The sequence below is a fragment of the Cygnus olor genome, chromosome 1 (assembly GCF_009769625.2).
Source record: "Cygnus olor isolate bCygOlo1 chromosome 1, bCygOlo1.pri.v2, whole genome shotgun sequence".
In the NCBI taxonomy this organism is placed as follows: Eukaryota; Metazoa; Chordata; class Aves; order Anseriformes; family Anatidae; genus Cygnus; species Cygnus olor.
The window spans coordinates 145,561,509-145,583,205 of record NC_049169.1 but is presented as its reverse complement, the minus strand read 5'-3'; the positions used below and the strand labels follow the sequence as shown (position 1 = coordinate 145,583,205).

At 42.4% G+C, this 21,697-nt stretch overlaps 2 protein-coding genes across 2 annotated transcripts; one reads left to right on the top strand and one right to left on the bottom strand.

Moving 5' to 3' along the window:
* Positions 1-1,127: 1,127 nt before the first annotated feature.
* On the top strand, positions 1,128-9,976 carry PROZ (protein Z, vitamin K dependent plasma glycoprotein). The gene is made up of 8 exons (XM_040557551.1): positions 1,128-1,220; positions 2,964-3,127; positions 3,611-3,635; positions 4,698-4,811; positions 6,940-7,071; positions 7,978-8,063; positions 8,143-8,266; positions 8,807-9,976. Exons 1-8 carry the CDS (start codon positions 1,154-1,156, stop codon positions 9,316-9,318), a joined length of 1,224 nt encoding a protein of 407 aa, XP_040413485.1. The 5' UTR covers positions 1,128-1,153; the 3' UTR covers positions 9,319-9,976.
* PCID2 (PCI domain containing 2) lies at positions 9,877-21,581 on the bottom strand. The gene is made up of 14 exons (XM_040557252.1): positions 21,363-21,581; positions 20,406-20,495; positions 19,750-19,823; positions 18,965-19,030; positions 18,390-18,431; positions 17,801-17,855; positions 16,075-16,178; positions 15,255-15,330; positions 14,992-15,133; positions 14,485-14,585; positions 12,451-12,524; positions 12,154-12,279; positions 11,811-11,934; positions 9,877-10,816 (listed from the first exon to the last, which is right to left on the bottom strand). Exons 1-14 carry the CDS (start codon positions 21,396-21,398, stop codon positions 10,727-10,729), a joined length of 1,200 nt encoding a protein of 399 aa, XP_040413186.1. The 5' UTR covers positions 21,399-21,581; the 3' UTR covers positions 9,877-10,726.
* Positions 21,582-21,697: the final 116 nt, after the last annotated feature.

Below are 21,697 nucleotides of genomic sequence, written 5' to 3'. Positions count from 1 at the left end.
TATTCAAAGGGTTTTAACTCCAAGCGAACTTTGGGAACAGCATCCCTGCAGAGCTGGGCCAGGAAATACCTCCCTCAGTGCACTTTTATTGTGGAGTTAATTTATTTGAAGAAGGCATTAGGGGCTGTGATGTGGGCTGTAATGTCAGCCCTGGGTTAGCAGGGACCAGCCTTGGTGAGGCAGGAGGTCTGCTTCAGCCCTGCATGCCCATCTCGCTACTCATTGAACCTGATCTTTAAAACTCTGGTTGATGTGAAGTTTTATTTGGGGTTTTACCCACAAATTCTCAGATCAATATGGTCTTTATGTTTCTAACTCAAGTTGAAGAACACTTTCCCCTTCCTGGCTGTTTCTCTGACTCTATGGATGGTTTCCTGCCCTTCCCTGGAGCTCCCTGCAATGGGACCTCAAAAACTCCCCACAGCACCATTGCCACTGCAGATCACAGCCCTTGCATGATAATACATCCACCCATCCTCTTGACCTGTGTCAGGACTGTCTGGGGTCTGCTCCACAGTCATACCTCCTTTCACAGGCTCTGTGTTACCACCAGGAGCTGGAAGCTGGGAGGAAAAAAAAAAAAAAAGCAAACACAAATGCCATATCCTTTAAGATATATTTCCCACAGGGGAAATATCAGGCTTGTTTAATTCACTGCAATGTCAAAAGCTGATGGGATTTGACTGGTGCAGCTAAGCTCCAAGGACAGAAGGCTTTCTATGCCCTGCCTTGGTAAAAGTTTTGTGAGGACAGCGTGTACAGCAGTCACACTGTAAAACCAATCCCTGCAGTCATCATCATCCAGATTGTGGCAGTGCTTTGGTATGGCACGAAGAAATGCTCATATTTTTTAATTTCTCCCCATTTGGTGATGGGAAAGGGAAGGCTGGGGGATGAGAGGAATACCCCAAATTTGTAGGTTTCCAAACCTTCTCTGCCTTCAGCCATTGCATTACGAGAAGGGGTACTGTTGCACCACCAAACACATTTTTTTGAGGTTTTCACATGTTGACTTTGAGGCCAGGCTTTGCCCTCAGAGGTTTTGTTTTCTCTTGAGCAGCTGGACTTTAAACTTTAACATCCCCTGTTTATCAATTTCCCCAAAGAGCTGCAGGAATGCAGGCAGGGTTACCATTAGCTGCAGAGGGTAACAATGGCAGGTTGCTTTTGGACAATGTTGTTTCTTCTCTCTGTCCTTTTCATTCCCACAGAGGAGACAGGTATGGCCTTCGTTTTGTTGCCCCTTTAATTCTGATTTGTGCTCCTGTTCTTGTAAACACACCAGTAATTTCGTGCCTTGTATCATGTTTACTTTGCAGCACAGGCTGACAGCACTAAAAACTCTGTGTTTCCTTACACTTTCCTCTGTGTGGGTTTTTCTGTTTTTGTTTTCGTATATTTAAGTAAAAACTATGGTAGGTTATTGAAGCAATGTAATTTTGTAACGCCATCAATTACATCATGGTGATATTTAGTCATGATTCTGAGTGTCCTGGATATTAAAGAAAAAATTGTTTTATATACCTAGTTGCTGCTGAAATGAAAATAAAAGTCTTATGAAAGAGGCTGAGAAGCACACTTAGTATAGCTTGCAGAAATATATGTTTTCTGTATTCATCCTCTGTGGTTTGTCACAAATAAGCAGGATCTGGGAAAGGAAGGAAGGAAGGAAGGAAGGAAGGAAGGAAGGAAGGAAGGAAGGAAGGAAGGAAGAAAAAGAAAGAAAGAAAGAAAGAAAGAAAGAAAGAAAGAAAGAAAGAAAGAAAGAAAGAAAGAAAGAAAGAGGTGACTGCTTGTGAAGGGCAGAATGATGCCCCTGGCAGCAGCAGAGATGTGTATGAAGCACAGCAGAGCAGAAATGTGGTGGGGTGCTAGAGAACTTTTCCAAATGCAAAACACAAACGTGATGCTTTGTCTTAGCACCACATGCAAGCCTCCTGCTTATCTGCTATCCTTCAAAAGCATAACTAAGAAACTACACACAGATTCAGAATAATCTTTTTAGTGCTGTCACTTTTTCCAGTTCCAGTATCACTGCTTGTTTCAACCTTCGGGCCCCCAACAACTGTACAATGTATTAAGCAAACAAACAAACCAACCCAGTCCCTGTCCCACTGGGTTTACTTTCTGAGTACAGGGGAACTGACAAACGTGCGCTGACACATGCAGCCGTGTTCTGGTTAATGTCAAAGGCAACAGGCAACAGCACCTCACCAGCCTTCCCCCTTGACAGGTGGTTTTTGTGGTGGGCATCATTGCAAAGGGGAGTTTTAAGGTCTGATCTCTGTCATGTCTTTGGATTTTCCTCCTCTTAACTCAAATCAAAAAGATTATGGAGTCTTCCAGGTAAAGGATGGCATATGACAGCTTTTTCTGAACATTGCTGGGGGGTAACTTTTATTTATAGCCACCCTGAGCCATGTCATGCTTGGCAGCAAAAAATCCCCATGAAGTCAGACTGAAGGGCATCAGTTAGGATCCTTCATCACAAATAAATACAAATCACTTTCATTTCTGCTGAAAGTCCCATGGACTCTTACAAAACAGCCTCTGCCTTTATAATAATATTTACCTCTTCCCGTAGCCATGGCACAACCAAGCTGTCTGTGTGTCCAGTGCAGGAAAAAAATATGCAGCAGGAAAGGCTTCTGCAGAGAGCTGCAAAAATTCTTTATATTACAAGGAATTATGCAGAAAAGTTCAGCAGTGAGTCAGACCTGAATCCTTTTTGTTCGGTTCATTTTGTTTTTGTTTTTTACTACTTGGGAGCACTGACAAAGGACCAGGACCTTCTTGTGCTCAGGACTGTAAGAGGGGTGGGAAACGAAAGAAAACTGTGTCATGATTTCTCTTCATGATAAAATGTGGCTAAACAATAAGATTGTTTAAAAAAAAAAAAAGTGAAAGCGTAAAGGAAACTAGCCTAAGTACTTATGTTAGCATCTTGTCACGCGATGTTTCAGTGTTTATATCAGCTGATGATGCAAATGAAGTTATCAAGAGACACAGGCGTGCCAGCTCTCTCCTTCTGGAGGAGGTCCTCCAAGGCAGCTTGGAAAGAGAATGCCTTGAAGAGAGATGCACACAAGAGGAAGCAAGAGAAGTATTTGAAAATGATGAGATGCTCGTAAGTATTTTAACTTCCTTTTACTTACCTGAAGCATCACTTTGTGCTGTTACCTCTACCTCCAGAAGCACCGTCTGGGGAAAAAGCAGCAGGGTAAGGGAGAGGAGGAGCCCTGGCCACCAGTGGGGGACAACCAGGACAGGATGGGGTCACCTCTCATGTGGCTGCACAACAGGGAGACAATAGTTGGCCAGTTTTTCAAGGAAGCCATGCTACTGCAGGGCTCAGCTGTTTCTCTCTTGCCCATGAAGAGTCTCTTTTCCTTTATAGCTTCTTAAGAAGCAAGAAGATGTGCAGGATGCAAACCCTCCCTCACACCTCATGTCATTCAAATCTTGATGGCAGGACAAAATTTGTAATCGTGTGACTGTGTGAATGTTAAACTGAGTGTGTATTCTCTCATGTAAAATCTCTGTTTTGCCAAAATATTTATGGAAGATGATATTATTTGAGAATTGAAATCTGATTTCCCCTTTTTTTCAGAAAATGTTTTGGGATAACTACTACGGTAAGCTGGCCTCTTGATTTCTCTCCTTCATAGTGGTGGCATGTTGTGAACATGATGCTTCAGTCTCATGTTGTTTCTAAGAGTTTTCAGCAGTTTTTAGCAGTTTATTCTACAAGAAACACACAGTCGCTATGTGTCATATCACTAGCAAAACAAGAGGAGAAGGGCTGATGTGAAAGGATTAAAAAAGTCTTAAATACGAAAAAGCAGTTAAGACTACAGAGCACATGCAAGTTCAAAGTGAGTAGATGCTATCCCAAGAAACAGGCTGTTTCTTTCCCTGTTTGTTGGGCTGTAACCTGGGAGCAGAACATTTTGCTTCTTACAGATTCACCCATCCACGAGCACCATTTCCATGGCATGGTGGCCTTGCTGGCCACCTGGGCGTGGGCTGGGATGGCAGCTGTAGCCCAGGACAGTGGTAATAGAACTACCAGGGCATGCAAGGCAAAAGGGGTGTATTTTCTTTTGTAAGCTGACCATTTCAGTGTGTAAGAGACACATGGGAACGTCTATTTTACTGATACAATTCACCAGCATAGGTCTACCAGCACAACCTGCCAAGTACGAGCCTACCGTTTGACCCTGAGTGAGGCAAATAGGTGCTAAAAGCCACTGGGCTGCTCTGGAGGCTGTTCCTTGGCAGCTTCTGAGGCTAGAAATAAACCTGCAAAGCTGATGTGGGTTGATGCTGACATGGTGTGATGTAGCTGGGCACCTCCTGGGCACAGGGCCTGCGTCACGGGCGCAAGGTGACTAGGCCTCACCCCCTCCATCTCTGCTGCATGCCACATCCAAAGAGTTCGCTCTTCTTATTCTGATTTTTTTTTTATTCATTTGCAATCTTAGTTTTAGACAGTAGATAGGGAGGTGGTAAAAACAGCATTAGTACTAATTTTCTATGGAAGCCCTTAAAACACCGAGTGCAGGGGACAGTTCTGTGGATCCAGGATCTGAATGTTATGAAGACTCATACTAAACATCTTTGCTCCGTGTCTCATTGCCTCTGTGAGGGTGGGATGGCTTCCACCTAATTCCAGTCTTTGGGCTGTCCCTCCCCAGGTGGCCAGAGATGTTCCTCTAACCCGTGCCAGAACGATGGCGTGTGCGAGGACAGCATTCGCGGCTACACCTGCACCTGCACCGAGGGCTACGAGGGGGAGGACTGCGCCTTTGGTGAGGCACCACCAGCATGGGGTTAACACACAGTTTGTGCAATGTGATGGTGGTTCCCTGATACTACACCAACTGAGATGTTTGACCTAAGTTTCCTTGTGTATGCTAAACTATAGTTCATAATCCTACCCCACTGCATGTCTAATTGCTATCATATATGCTTAAGGACATGGTTTAGTGGGTGACATTGGTCGTAGGGTGATGGCTAGACCAGACGATCTTGGAGGTCTTTTCCAACCCTAATAATTCTATGATTCTATTCTACATTAACTGGCCCTTAAAAGAGAATCACAGAATCATCTAGGTTGGAAGAGACCTCCAAGATCACCTAATCCAACCTCTGACCTAACACTAACAAGTCCTCCACTAAACCATATCACTAAGCTCAACATCTAAACGTCTTTTAAAGACCTCCAGGGATGGTGACTCAACCACTTCCCTGGGCAGCCCATTCCAATGCCTAACAACCCTTTCGGTAAAGAAGTTCTTCCTAATATCCAACCTAAACCTCCTCTGGCGCAACTTTAGCCCATTGCCCCTTGTCCTGTCACCAGGCACGTGGGAGAATAGACCAACCCCCACCTCGCTACAGCCTCCTTTAAGGTACCTGTGGAGTGTGATAAGGTCACCCCTGAGCCTCCTCTTCTCCAGACTGAACAACCCCAGCTCCCTCAGCCGCTCCTCGTAAGACTTGTTCTCCAGACCCCTCACCAGCTTGGTCGCCCTTCTCTGGACTCGCTCAAGCACCTCGATGTCCTTCTTGTAGCGAGGGGCCCAAAACTGAACACAGTACTCGAGGTGCAGCCTCACCAGAGCCGAGTACAGGGGGACAATCACTTCCCTAGACCTGTTGGCCACACTGTTTCTGATACAAGCCAGGATGCTGTTGGCCTTCTTGGCCACCTGAGCGCACTGCTGGCTCATATTCAGCCGACTGTCAACCAGTACTCCCAGGTCCTTCTCTGCCAGGCAGCTTTCCAACCACTCATCTCCCAGCCTGTAGCGCTGCTTGGGGTTGTTGTGTCCCAGGTGCAGGACCCGGCACTCGGCCTTGTTGAACTTCAGACGGTTGGCCTCAGCCCATCGGTCCAGCCTATCCAGATCCTCCTGCAGAACCTTCCTACCCTCGAGCAGATCGACACACGCACCTAACTTGGTGTCGTCTGCAAACTTACTGAGGGTGCACTCAATCCCCTCATCCAGATCATCAATAAAGATATTAAAGAGAACTGGCCCCAGTACTGAGCCCTGGGGAAAAAAACACACTGGGATGGATCTTGCATATTCATATCCAACAGGTTTTGCTTCCTAGCCCCAAGGTTAGTATTTGTGCCCGTCTGCAGGGCCCCCAGGACACAGGAGGGACATTTTCTGTAGCAGGGTGTGAGTGGAGAGGGGCAGAGTATCCCCCTGGGGAGCCTGACCTGCTCTGCATGAGCCATCGAGAGCCATATCACATGCAGATTTTGTTTCCACTTCTCCACCTGTGAGATAGATCAAATGCTCTTCCTGTTGCTTTGTACTGAAGCTGTGTTTGCTCAGCCACAGAAAGCTGACTGGCCATGTTTCAAAGATGATTAATACTCCTTTCCTTTTTTTTTTTTTCCTTATATGTGGCAGCTGTTAGTTTTAATTTTCTTAGCACAAGCATGAGAAACAGAAGCTACACATTTCTTTTTGCTGGAAAGCAGAAAGCTTTAGCCTTTTTCTTGACCATACAATACCTGCCTTCTTAAAAAGTTCAAAAGGTTCCCCTGGTGCTGATCCATAGGGCTTTGCTTAACTGAGCAGAGAAAACCTATGGCATCCTTTTGTGGGTTCACGTGGAAAGCCTAGTTTGACCCTTGGGTACTAATATTCCCCAAAACTCAGCAGCGTGGACAGTCTGGTGCAGGGAGGTACTGGGTGCTATAAGCCTGTGGAAGCTGCAAAGACAGCTCTCTCTGCCCAATTTCTGCCCGATGAGGGTAAAAAACATGTGGTGGGAAATCCTACAGGAAGACAGAGTTCCTACCCACCCCCACACAAAGTGAGTAAAAGTAAAATGCTTAGCAAAGAGGACTCAGGCTACGCAAGAAAACTCCACCTGAACCGTTCCCAATGCTTTTTCCCTGCTTGTTCTCTCCAGCTAAAAATGAATGTCGGCACCAAGGAAAAGAAGGATGTCACCATTTCTGCTATCCAGGAACCAATTCGTACCGTTGCTCCTGTGCTGATGGCTACGAGCTCGGGAAGGACAAAAAACAATGCATTGCATTAGGTAGGTGTGAGCATGGAAGTAGGGCCCATGAACAATTCTTGGGTGGGCAGGCAGTGAATCTGATATCCAGATGCAATCAGCCCGCTTGGGGACTCCAGAAATAAGAATATTAACCTTCCAAACTGGACAAAAAAAGGAGGAACCTAGGGACTGGCAAACAAAGATGCCTGAGCAGTGGTAAAAGAAGGAACATTTGATCTGAACATTTACAGATGGGGTTGCACAGAGCACTAGCATCATTCTACATATCACTCACTGGTGCAGGTTTTCCACTCCTACTCTCAGTAAAGAGCAACAGAAGACCTGCCCGTTTGGGAATGAGGTTCAATTGATTCAGATTAGGCACCCAACAGCCTGATAAATAAAAGGCAGCACTTGCTGCCTTGTTAGTTAATTTGGAATGGTAGCCCTCTTTATTTTTCCAACCTCATCGCAGCCAAACAGGTATGGAGCTGTACAGCCGCTTTTAGTGAAGATTTGATGTCCACGCTAAATGCACATTTCAGGTGGATTTTACATCAAACCAGCTCTAGTTTGGTACTGAGGACTAGGCACCCACGCACCCGACAACTAGGAGGTGTTTAGTGCAGTTCAAATACAGGATACAAAGATGAGGAAGCAACCTGTGCTGATGGCTAGCTGGAGAGGAAGCCTCAGTTTGGAAGTTGCAGACAAAGTGAGAGCTGGTCACCACGAGCCTAACACAATGACCCAGATTGTTTAGGGCTATCACACTACAGAAGTCAAGTTAATCATTCTGATTTTCACCAGCTGAGAAATTGTCCTTTTCCTTGGTATAAAATCCAAACCCTACAGCCAAGAAGGAATACTTAAAATACGTGCAGGTAGTAGTTGTCTTGAAATGTTACAGCATGAGGTTTTTATTTTTTCTAATTCATTTGCTAGATCAATGTGCATGTGGCAGACTTCAAGACAGTGATAATCTGATAAGTGAAACCCTGAAGAAACATGACAAGCGCTTTCCTTGGCAGGTATTTCTAGCAATTCATGAAATCTATGACTTATTTTCACATGGACAGTGCTAATTATCATCTTTTTGTATTTTCTTAGGTCTTGCTGTTAAACTCAGAAGGGAAAGGCTTCTGTGGAGGGGTGCTGCTAAAAAGTAATTTTGTCCTGACCACAGCGGAGTGTGCCCTTCTGCACAGCCATTTTGAAATCAGGGTTGGTGCTGGTAGGTGATGAAACCTTTCCTTTTGTTGTAGCACCTTTCGGCACTGTTAAGCTACTTTTAAAAACAGCTTACTAAAATTTCTGCTGCACTAAAAGTATTGTTATAGTATATAAATCTGCTGGCATCTCATTTAAGCATCTTAACTAAGTGTCAGGTTAGAACTACAGCTGTCCTATGCCTCTCTAGAAAATGAGCAGAAAGACCAGTACCTCTCAAAGGCCCTCACAAGGCCCGGCTCAGCATCTAGGGACATGCTAAACTAGGTTCGTTTAGAGATCACTACCCTCCCTCCCCCCAAAAAGAAACGTTTCATGCCAAAATTTTCTTCTGTTGTTGGGTATTTGTCCTTCCCCTCTGAAATTATGCATGCTTCTACGCAACTTTGAAAAGCTGTCATTCTTAATTTACCTTTACCACATTTCAAGAATGTTTCTCTGCAGCACATATTTCTCAGCACCACTAGGCAGTTGTTATCGATTTACATTCTGTTTTCAAGTCTCTGATATCCTTAAGAGCAGTGAACATGTCATTGCTTCACAGGGCACAACAGAACACGTGGAACTGAGAGGATAATGCAAGTTCACGAGAAACACATACACATCCGGTACGATGACGACACTGGTGAGAACAACATTGCGCTACTACAACTCCACGAGCCCGTTGAGTGCAACAACCACCAGCTTCCTGTATGCATCCCTGAAAGAGACTTTGCAGAACATATTTTGATTCCCAAATTGGTTGGTACAGTCAGCGGCTGGAAAAGAGAAGGCGATGAAGTTCAAGGTGACGAGTTGCAGGTTTCCTACCTCCCTACGGAGGACTGCAAACAAATACTCAACGTAAGCCTCACGAACAGGCAGTTTTGTGGACGCATCCAGGAGGTCACAGACAAACGACTGACTGGAGGAAGCTTTATGGCCACTGAGTATAAGGGCACTTGGTTTCTGACTGGTATCCTGGGACCCTGGCCACTAGAAGACGCCGACAGAAAAACATTTCTGTTTACCAACGCTGCGAGATATATGATATGGCTTAAACACAAAATGAAGTAAGACAAACACAACCAACCCTCCAGCACCAAACCCCTACCAATCCCTGCAAAGAAACATTTGGAGGCAGCCAGTAGACACATTTGACTCTATCACCATTTGCAGCAATGGAAGTTGCAATGATGATACCTATTTAACTCCAATTCACACGGAAAATTCCATTTGTCTTTCCTTCCTCTGTTGACACACAACACACAGTCATGACACAGTAAATGTAGGTGCTTTACTAATAAATTGACTGAACTCTAAGTTTCCTAGAACTGTTCGTTCTAAAACTCAAAGTATTGATGCTTTTCTGGGCTTTTAAATGTTACTAGAAGGAAATGAGTCTTTTTAATTCTTATTCCCTTGAAATGTGGATCAGTAAACCAATATTCTTATTTCAACCTCTATACATGTAAAACTTATGAAGACCAAGAACACTCCAAGCCTTTAAATGTTGATAAAGGACTTGACTCTCTCATAACACCAGAAAGTTCTTCTCCATCATACATGGCAGCTGTGTTTTTAATTATAAATCATAATTCAGTAACTGGGTAAAATAAAAACTAGACTCCCAAAGAGGGGGAAAAATGTTTTATTTTCTTTATTAAAAAAAATATCCCATCACAACACACAAAGGTATGTTGTACTCTTCCTCCTCCCCACCCCCAAAAAATAATAAAAAAAAACAGAACACACACACACAAGGAACACTTAAAACAATGGACCCAGTGGCAGTCTTTTCCCCAGAAACAGAATAAAACAGTGTATGGGTAAATTACTTAGATATGCTTTTGCTCATTGTAACAAAATTTAATCAAAACATTAAAGGAATTAAAAAACAAAAACATATCTGAGCAACTACAGACCAAAAAAAAACACCACAAATTTACTTGAACTTGTAAATATCACTGAAACTGCAAAGCTTTTGGTGTCAAGTACAACTTCTCTAGTTTTTAGAGAAGGCTTGAAGAGCATATTTGAGGGCAGCAAGATTATCGAAGAGCTTTAGAAAGTGGAAAACATACAAGAAAACATTATTTCCACCCTGAAAACTGGATTACTGTATGTACCAAAGGATGATACTTTTCCGAAAGATAAATGCAGAAATAGTAACACACAGTACTTCGTAAAAGCTTTTAAGTACTTTGAAAGGAGTTTGGAATGCTTTGCTTTTATTTCTTCATGAGATAGTTTGAACGATCTAGAAAGCCTGCAGAAACTATCACTGAAAAGTGAGTATTTCATTCCAATGCACTTTGTTACACTGGCAGCCTTGGTCATTCTGGGAAAGGAGCCATAAACAGTTCCTGGTATTCCAGTCCTGGACACGACCCAGGTCATTTACAAAGTTCCCTGGCTGATTAGGAGCAGCTCCACTGGGCAAGCTGTGTATCTGAAAAGTACTTGCACGGCTAAGATGCAATGCTCAACACACCGTTGACAGCGGAGGAAACGGGTTCTGCTTACTGACAACAAGTTTTTGATGCTGGTGAGATATATAGCCTTTAATATGACCCTGGCAGGAGAAAGAAATACAGTTAGTACGGGAAGCTGGTAACAGAACGCCTATACCTCACCTGCCATCAGGCTAAATCAAACAAAGCTACGTGCATGTACTCAATCACCACTGCATTACTGTACTTAGTGTTCGGAAGGATCCGATTTATGTAAGTGGGTCACCTCACGCAGCAAGCAGAAAGTTGGAACCATAACCATGTTTGCATACTAACGCTGCCGTTGGACCGCCTGTTGCCAGGGCCCCCTCCTGGTTTGCTTACATTTCCCTGAAGAGCTCTGGAGAAGTGTTTCTAAATTTACTCTTGCTCACTTTAAAATTAGGATTTTAATTAATCACTAATCCAAATTTAAAAACGAAATTCCATATTTCTTCCTTTTTAGACACATAAGGTTATAGCACTGAGAGAAATCTTCCAGTCACCTAATCCCACCCTTTGTTACCCTGAGAGGACACCAAATAATCTGTTTCAGAAACAGAGAAGCAGTTTGCTTTCTTGCTGACACTGTAATGCTGCTCCAAAACTTCTAACAGATTAGAAATCTATAGATTGCAAGCCTATATCTATTCATGAGTTGTTAAGACCCATTTAGACAAGTGTGAAACAAAGAAATGCGGCTTTAATTTTTCTGATGTTAGAAAGTCAAAAGTCTCCTACTTCAAATGCAGAAGAACAAATCCCTTCCTGGTCCCAGTTATAATTTTTCCATTTTGAAATTAATATTTATGCTTTATAGAAAAGTCAGTACTGGATTTGTAATGCAGAATTCAACTGCAATTTTAAGTGGTCCCTGCAAAACCAGTGGTTCCAGAACTAGAGGAATTCCCCTGGGCAAATGAAAACATTTGCCATTTGGGCACAAATGAATCAGCTTTTATACCCAAGAAAAGCTAGGATTACTGATATATTTTTGTAACAAACTTTTACTCTCTGCCTAACAATTTCTACTGTCTGGAATCTGGAAGGACAAAACAATACGTGAGTAGCACATACCATGTAAATAAGGTTAGCTAAAATGCACTGGACTTCATCAATGTCAACATCATCTACTTGCATGAATTTCAGAGCAAACAGAAAGGCATCTAGCGATAGTTGGTGTGTTTTGAGTAGTAAATATCTGAAAGAAAAAACAGGAAATCTGTTATTGGGAAACAATCACTTAGAAATTCTGGTTTTTTTTAGTAAAATGGCCTTTCTACTACAGATTCACTTTACCAGGAATTCTGCCCTCCTAGAGGGAGCTAAGGAACACACACATCTCTATCTCAGTCTGAGGTAAAGCCATATTATGTCTGCTTTTGCAAAAATGTGATTTTTTTTTTTTTGTTATGCTTACACTTTCTTAAAGAGATTTCTGTATGTGATGATTTTCAGCTTCTCAAGGATAAGAAAGATTCCACATCGAATGAAGAAGGTCTCATGCTTTGTCAGAGCATCATTCAGTAGGAGAAGATTGCCTTCACTAGAAGGATGGAAGAAATGAATACGTGAGAAGGTCTCGCCCTATCAAGAAAAGAAACTGCATGACTTGGTAAGACCATCCTTCTCCTGCTTTCCTTAGCCATCCCAAATGAATACCTTTTAGTTAACAGTTTTTGAACTAACGCACAATGCAATAAAGTAACCGCCGTACCTCACAGCCTTTGTTACTTCAGCAAACTGCATAAGGTCGTACTTTTTTAAGAGCTGAACGGTTGGCATATGGCCCTGAAAAATAAACGTTTTCCAGCATAAAGTCAAGTACATTTTCAACATAAACTATAAAAATATTTGTTAGAGAAACAGACAAGTGTTTAACTACATTTTTTCCCTGCAGAACAAGAGTTAAACGGAAGTATTTGTAGGACAACCCCCCAGCGCTGCCAAACTTCCTGCAACTCAACTCACAATAACTCTTTATCACGGTTTATGGAGTCCCTTAATATTTCTAAGTGTTGCAGAACAGTTACCAAACTTGTAAAAATCAAGGTCCTGTGACACGAGACTTAGGCAGATCCAAATTTTACATTACAGTTGTATGATCTAATCTTCAAACAAAGTAACTGTGGGAATCCCATGCATTACTAATAATACAAGCAGTGCTTCAGCGCTGTCAAGTGCCACCTCAGTCTGTAGCAGATTTTTTCTTCACCACGCCTCCATGTGGACATTCAAATGTCAGAGAGAGAGAGAGAAAAGACGGTTTAAATTTAAAGAAACAAAATTCTCATTGTTACATCAGGTAAGACTGAACCAGGTGGACTATCAAAAAGAAACTTTTTTTTTTACCCGCCCCCCCTTGCACAGGGGAGATCAGATTGCACACTGACTTGGTCAGCCTTTAAATTTAGTTACCATCCTGCTCTGTTGTTGGTAACTCCTTTCCTGGTTGGAGGATTAACTGACAGCAGAACCCTGCTGCATGTTTACTGAGAGCTGCTAGGAATAAAAATAAAATTAAAAAAAACACCACCGCCCAAGCTATTTTAGTAGAGTTTTAAGGTTAGTGTTAATGTTTGGAATGTGATTTTAAAAAGCAACTGTAAAAACAATGACCTTTAGATTCTTTAGTGCCTCTTGTACACTAGAACTGCTACAGAAAAGCTACAGTTATCTCAGGCCCAACAGGACCCACCACTTTAGGGAAGGCTGTTGGCTTTATCAACCTTACCATTGACTGATCTGAAAACAACCACTAAGACAGACAACAAACGAGCAGAAGCTGATTCTGATAGCCACTGTGCTTCTCCCTTACACATGGTTAACTTCCTCCATCAAAAGACGGCTGCAAAGGAAATGAATTGACGCTGCAAGGGATGGAAAAGGGAGCACAAAGGGGAAAAAGGGAGAATGGTCACGAGCAGGCTGGGACAAGGGTGGAAGATGGGAACTCTCTGAAGTGGATAACAAAAAAAAAATTCTCCACAAGGAACTCCGGTAATAGGGCCAGGAATAGAAAACACTGTAAAATCTCGTTCTTGTCCCCTCAGTTACACTGAGCTAAGTGTTTGCATAACCCCACTAACTCAGGGGATGCACAAATACCAGTGCAGCACATGGGGAAGGACGTGAGCAAGAAGCAGAGAGGCACTTAATTCTTTTGACAAAAAGATGAAGTCATCAGGTAACCAGTCCTCACTGATTTCTTCAAAACCCAAATGCTCTGTGGTTCTTGACATGCCTCAAACGGGTAAACACACGAGGTGCAATTAGAGACACCAGACAGCAGTCCTTTCTTTCCTGTGGCAAACGCACCACAACAGTCTTCAACCATCTATTTGCACATCCTCCTTCCCTTCACCAGGTGAAAGGACCACAGATTTGTAGCAGTGAATCCAAACATTTCCCTGGTCCGTCTGTGCATGGTTATCACCACACAGACACTCTGCTAAGTGACATAAATTACTTTAAGTTAATTTTGAGCTCTCTTATTTTTATTACAGAAGTAACCTCAGGTTCCACCTTTCAGATAGGTGGGAGGAAGGTGGGGGAAGCAGCCTTTTTCTCCTTTCCTACTTTGCTGTAAATAACAATTCTACATTTTCTGTCCTCAGCTCTCTAATAAAGTTCGCATATACTGGTGTTTATAGGGAGAAAAAAAAAAAAACACACAGAAGAGCCAAACTGAGTTTCAGTTTGGTTTTTTTTGCCTCCCAAAAAGTCATTTGGGAAAGTAACGTTTACTCACCAACAACATCTTTACTGGCAGCAGGTAGATCAAGATCATTCTTTTGTTTTTCTGGCTTGAGCGGTGACAGTGCTCAAAGGCAAAGGACAGGTACTCCTCAGCTGCAGACACAAATAAAAGCAGTGCTAGTTACAAGAGCCAACAACAAAAATTGATTAAATCAGTAACCCAAATTCTGTGCTCAATGCCCATTTCTAGCTTGAGGCTATATTTGAAATTATATTTAAAAAAAAATCACACAAAAGACAAGGTGTTACAAGAAAAATAGGTCTTCTTTCAGAAAGGAAAACACAATTTGTCAGTATCCAGATGTCAGGTGTAACAGCTCCAAGCAATATTGGAATTTTCAGCTCAATTCACTAATATTATTAGTACCAGCACGACTTTTCTGTCATCAATGCAAACATAACTGCACCTTCTGCACACATTTTGAGCCACACACACATCATAAACCAGAGTTCACACCAAGCCGCAACAGCTTAAATCTGTCTTACCACCACACAGTACCTTGCTTAAAGTCACTGTCAAACATGGCTTTGCGTCCGACATAGTATCTGTATGTAACTCGCTGTGCCATACTGTATTCGTCCTTCAGATTTGAGCTGTCAATTGCTCTAATTAAGGGTTTACATAGGTGGAGCTTGTTGATCTGGTAAAAAAAATAAAATTGTGTTTTACAGAGAGGGTAGATACGCAACATCATGTAAAAAAGGGTGAATTTGACTCAGACTACAAAATACAAAACACAGTTTATAAGACTTGAACCCTACCTTAAAATAAATTTTGAACAGCTGATTCACGAGAAACAACATGCCCCACTTCTTGGAATCTTCGATGCCTGCTCGACTGTCGTAATAGAAAAAAAACAAGCTGCTAGTACTGAACATTGTAAGGAAATAATGACTTTGTTTTTATGGTTAATTCCATCCCTAGATATTTTATGGATTTTTTTTTTTAAAGGATAAAAAATGAGCATCTGAAAATAAAAGCCAAAGCCAAATTCCTCGTCTTAAACCACACTAATACTGTCAAAACAGAATGTGCTCCAATCTTAACTTCTGAACAACTCTGCTGCACTTCTTCTCAACATAATGAGATGTCATGTAGAATATTATTCATCTGCAGCAGAATCCTTCCTCCAGTCTGCAGGTAACACATACACTAGGATGGCAGTCGCTTGTAATATTCAAGATGAAAGATGGGTGAGGGGTTTAAAATAAAAAAAAGCATTTTCTCCACCTGGAAAGTGCTAAATTGCTAAGACTGGAAACCAAAGTCACCTCTTCCCAGTCTGATCGCGTTGAAGCAAACTTCAAGAGAGCACAAAAGGGTTGATCACCTTCCCTGAGAGAAGGGGACATAGCCAGTCCCTCCCAATAACATCTGCTAGGAAGCTTAAACCTGAGGGAGGCCTCTCCAGCTGTAGTTAATAGTCAAGAGAGAACAGACTAGGAATGGAAACAAGCCTCAGAAGTGTTCATTCTTACCCAAATATATGAGTAACTCAGTAAGTAGAGAAAACTTATGTAAAAGTTCATTAAGCTCTTAACAATTAAGCAGCCCGAGTTCTGTGGAGCATCTTTCACTTACGTGTCACTGGCACAGACTCGGAAACAGCTCATCAGCAGTTCTGCTGCTTTCTCCAACATGTCACCAACTTTGCTTTTCCCTTTCTTCATTAGCTGTTGATCTGCCTAACGTTACACAGCAAGAAACAACATGTAACTCTACATCCTGGTTCACTGGACTGTAAACAGGTTGGTTCCTTAATATAGCATTTTATAAGACATTATAACAATAGATATTATCTCTTACTAACCCCTAAATCTTGATAGCAGTCAAGCTGACAGAACAGATGTACCCAAAAAACCCACAACCCACACTTGGAGAGGTTCCTAAACATCCTGTACCGAACTCAATGCAGAGCAGGCCAGCCAGAACTTTGAAAAAAGCACTGTCCACTTTTACCTTCAGCACCAAGAAGCTTAATGCAGCTCTCAGAAGGATCATCTTACAGCTGAACTGGAGCATTCACACTCCAACTCAAACTTTAAAGTCCAAAAATCAAGCAAAAAAGAAATATCTTTTAAACGAGAGCAAAAAAACCATTTCCCCAGTTATGGGATCTTAGTTTTAAAAATTATAATCAAGCTCCTCTTTACAACCACAAGGACTAGATTTTATTTCTAACCTATACTCAACATTTTCTAGTAGTAATACACACTGCTGCGACCTGAGATTTTCAAGAGAAAGGAACACATGCTACAGAGTCATAAGAAAAGTTGGCAACACTGTTCACGTAAAGCCGGAAAGAACCATACACTAATGAACGTGGAATTAAAACAACAAAGAAGACTGGGAAAAAACAGTGAGTGGATTGTTGCTACGTGCTTTCTGGCAAGTTTTACTCTAACACTTGCATTCTCGTCAGCTGAAATATAAGGACAAGAAATGTAAATACATCCTCTGCTGCACAAGTCTTCCTTGTACCCACATATTTTGAATATACTAAGGTTAAAAGATAACATTCAAAACCGACCCCACTTTCTCTCTCTCTCTCTCACATACACACATGCAACACGGTCTTCTCTGTGCAAATATGCAAAACATGCTGCTTTGGGTTTCCTGTGCACAAGGAAGTCCTGAGTGGACAACCACTAACAATATTGGATATTGACAAACTCTAATCTAGCTTGGACCAACTTCATGTCTTCAGGTCAAGTGACTAGGAGCAAGGTCATGACCCTGTCGCTTACCTTTGGCCAAGCATTCCTCATTAGATCCCTATGCAAGCTACTTCAATTCACTAAGAAAAATAATGTTTTTTGTTGTTGTCAACAGTTGTACGGAGTCAGCAAAGGCTCCAATGAGCATCAAAAGCAACACACACAGATGGAAGAGGGAAACGAGGGACAAGTTTCCCTCACAAGATGTGGTGAGTGCTTAGATTAGCTTTGTTGCCTTGTGCATCTCCACCCTTAGAAAGCCACAAACCCCAAGGACGACACACCGAAACCACGAGTTATACCGTTGTGCTATTCTATAAAGACAGTGCCTAATCACTTCGTATGCTCTAAGCTGTGGGTTGCGTGCAGGTGCCCAGAACCTCTCCAGTTAAAGCTGCAAATGAGAGTCAGGCAGACTCAGCAACCTAGTTTTATAATAGGATGGGACAAATTTAATGTGTTAACAAAATCTTAAACAACAAATTAGATGCTAATGAGCAAAATTCGGCTACGTAATCAAGGAAAAATATTTCCACCGTAGAAACTCGTACCAGATAAAAATAACGAGGTTGTTAATCCATTCTACTTACATTATTAGCAAAAATTCGAAGATCAAGGGCTACAGCATACATAATAGGCAAGGCCCTGGAAAAGTAAGGCACAGAGTGCTTAGTAAATGCAAATCATGCACTAAAAGACATTAGAAACAGTGGTATTTTTTCTTGCTAGTTGGTCATAAACCTAGACGAATATACACGAATCTTTAAGTAAACAAGAATGCATGTTTTCAAAAAGGTAAAGTCTTCAAGAGCTCAGCATTTCAGAGTCCTACACTAATGAAAGAATTAATTTCAAACACAGTGAAATAAAAGGCTTCTAATGGCTTTAAAAAAAAAAAATCGCACTTTGAACAAATTCTTCACGTTTGCTTATTGATATTCTAAATACTTAAGCTTAGATGTTTAGTTCTCACACTTTTGGACCTAAAAACTCAGGCAGCAAAACCAATTAGGCTGCATCTCAGTACCGCTGGAGGTAAATAAAAACTGTAGGCATAATTTTAGCTCGATTACTATATTATATTATACTATATTATAGTGTATAATATATACTAGATTATATTATACTAGTAAAAAAATGAGAGTCTAGTTTTGAAGCAAGTCTCTACAATACACTTACCAGTTTTCTTCCTTATGTGCCTGAAATGCTCGCAGGAAAGATGTATTGCATTTAGGAGAATTTAAAACGCTACGAACCGAAGCACAGATTTAAAAAACAGAGGAGTTGTCACACCATACACTACACGCTGTATGAAAGGGCAGAAGCAAACAAAGCAGCAAAGGAGATAAGAAAACAGGATGCAAAGACACAGTAGGGAGGAATGTGAGCACAGCCACATGCTCTTGGTGCTGCAGTAGCAATGAAAAACACTGGTCACTTAGAGATAACATAGCAGCTTTCTTTATCAGTATCCTCCCTCCAGCCAGGTACAAACTGGGACGTGTATTAAGGATTTGAGGATCTCCTATTCTCTGTGAGAAAATAACTTTCTATTTTACAGGCAAGAGGCACATTCCTTCGTAGTCCCAGAGAAAGCTGAATAGAGAAGAGCCTACCTGGATTTCCTTGCTTAAGGATTTAAATACGTGAAGCGTATTTGGAAGCAGACTACATTCTAAAAGGGATAACGATAACTTACTCTACAAGAAAACAGCTAATCTGAAAAAAATATACAAGACTTATGAAAAGGATATTGAACGATAACTGTTTGGCACTTGTATGCTTCTACAAAGTCATGGTTTCCAACAGCGTAAGTACATCTGTCAAAGAAAAGGAGCGTTAGCACATCCAAAGATATATACGTAAGACAATTGTTGTTGTTACTGCACCTTTTAGCAGGTACAGGCTTTGCAGTTTAATTAAAGGAGATACAGTAAGAGGATTAGAAATGTTCCTAAGAAAACAGCTAAGTATTTTAACACAGCACTGAGTTTGATAACTGCACAAAACTGATCCAAGAACAGGGATTTGTTTCTGCAGTACGTACAGAACCAACTGTAACGTGCTAATTCTTATTGAAACTGTCACCAAGACTAGCATAGTTAAATATTTCCAGGACTTCTGAAAGTGAACTAAAGACAGTGTTAATACAACATAGAATTTCTTTTTATTAAAAACCTCACAAAACTACTTAGGCCTTCAAGCTGACTTACGAGTACTTCGATGACCCAAATTACCTTTTTTAAACGTTTATTTCCCTTACTTACTTCACTCTAAGTTTTCACGTAGCTAGTAAAAGCAGAGCAAAGAAAACAAGAAGCACCAATGCCAAAGCTGTGCCAATGACCACATACAGGTGACTGTCAGGTACATAAAGCAAACTTTACGTGGAAAAGAAATGGAAGGCCTTTATCTCCTGCAGTCCTATATACCAAGCCTTCAGATGTAAGCCCTTAAAAAATAACTAAGTAAACTTTATGCTTCCCCATCCCTGCCGGATGCCTCACAACCGACTTGCCTGTTCCCGGTCCATCTTTACCTTAAGTGGGCTGCAAACATTTCATCATATGGTGGTTCCAACACTTGTTGACACTTCTCCTCTGGAGATGGAAGCTAAGGACAGAATAAATCAATGAATCATGAAAGGAACATCTGTACGATGTTCTATTTCTGGTGCAATGGATATTTCGTCGTGGTAGTCTTATAATTAAGGTTCTGATAGATTGCAAAGACATGTATGTGTATTAATAACCCAACACAGTGTAATGACTTGCTACAGCGTGCATTCTGTCTACACCACCAGATTAGAGCCAGTCTCATATAGAAGCACCTGCAACGCACGTGGCACAAGCACTGGACCCTTACTACCCACTGTTTTGCTCTTTGTATTTACTTCCAGGGCGTCACATTACTGACTTTACTAACTAATGCAGATCTGGCCACAGCGGACCTCCAGGACTCTATCCAGAAAACAATTCCAAGTGGAACACACAAAGCCACCCAGAATAAAAATGAAAACACATCTTTGTAAAAAGAAAGGGGAACTAGTCTACAAGGGGATCCTGCTCTGGACTATGAAACGGATTTCTGAGGCTTATCCCCAGTGGGCAGGAACGCATAAGAACAGCTAAGAAAACTGAAAGCCGAACAAAAGAAATATCAAAACCAGATTCTTCCAGGGTAATAGATTCTTACCTGAAGCCTTGGGTTTGCGACATGAGGGTGTTTAAACGATACCAATTCTGCACAAAACTGTCCATCTCTGCTGTCAATGGCTTCTTGTACCTACCCAAGGAAAGCACAACACACGCTGAAATCCAGCTGCAGCCATACAACATATTTACACGTGACTACGTAAGCCACCTGCTCACAAACTGTGTTCATCCACCTCAATACCTTTTCAAATCCAAGTTTTAAAGGTTTAAAACTGAATAAAACAATGTACTTTCAATCCACCTGATTTTCAAAAAGGGGTCAGGAGAGAGAACGGTGTGAATGCCATTCTGTTTTTTCCTCACTTATAATACACAAGCAAACCAGAGAACCTCAACACAACTTAGATGGATTCAGTACCATAAAGGAGTAGCTGTGAACCACATTTATAGAAGCTTTTAAAAATGCCATTTGGACTTATGGGCATCAAACAGGTATGTGAAGGCGTGAGCAATCTCCGAAGACTACTGCTTGTAACGCTGCAGATGGAATTTTTATATAAAGAACCAGGACTTGCAAATGGAATTTTAATGTAAACAACCAGGACCTGCACGTAGGTTTCATACAGACTTAATATTTAGTATGAAAAACTGGCAGAACCCCAAATTACGTTTCCTTTGCTAAAAAAAAAATAAACAAAAATCTCTGAAAGAGCTTAAGTAGCTGATTTTTTAACTCTCCTCTCTTGCTGCTTTCGTTGCTACTTTGTTCTACGCTATTTTCCATTCGGCATGGGGTTTCCATACGTGAAAAAGACCCCTTTTCCTGTCAAGATTTAAAGACGGAGTAAATAACGCACCGGGAAGGGACCTCTCAAGAAGCACCACCCAGAAGACCACCGCCGAAGCCGTTCCCAGCTACGACGGATATCGCCGCGAGCTCCGCGGAGAGCCAACTTGTGACGAGAGTTACCGTTACCGGAGGCGCCGCCGGACCCACCTGCTGCAGGTACTGGTTGATGGTGATGTGCGCCATGCCGCCGCCCGGCAGGAGCCCTCCTCGCCGCCCGCCCGCCGTCGTGCCGCCGCCCAGCACAGCATTTCCGGCAACCGCCACGTCACTTCCGGCGCGGCTCCCGGCGCGGGCTAGTCGCCCACCGGAGCGAGAGCCCCCACGTGACGCCGCGCCCCGCCCCGCCCCGCCCCGCCCCGCCCCAACCCGTCGGGTCACGTGCTCCTGCTGCGCCTCTTTCCCGCCCCCGGCAGCGCGCGGGGGGCGTGGCCTCGCGCCGGCAGCCAAGGGGGAAGCGCGGTGGGCGGGGCCCGGGCGCGCGC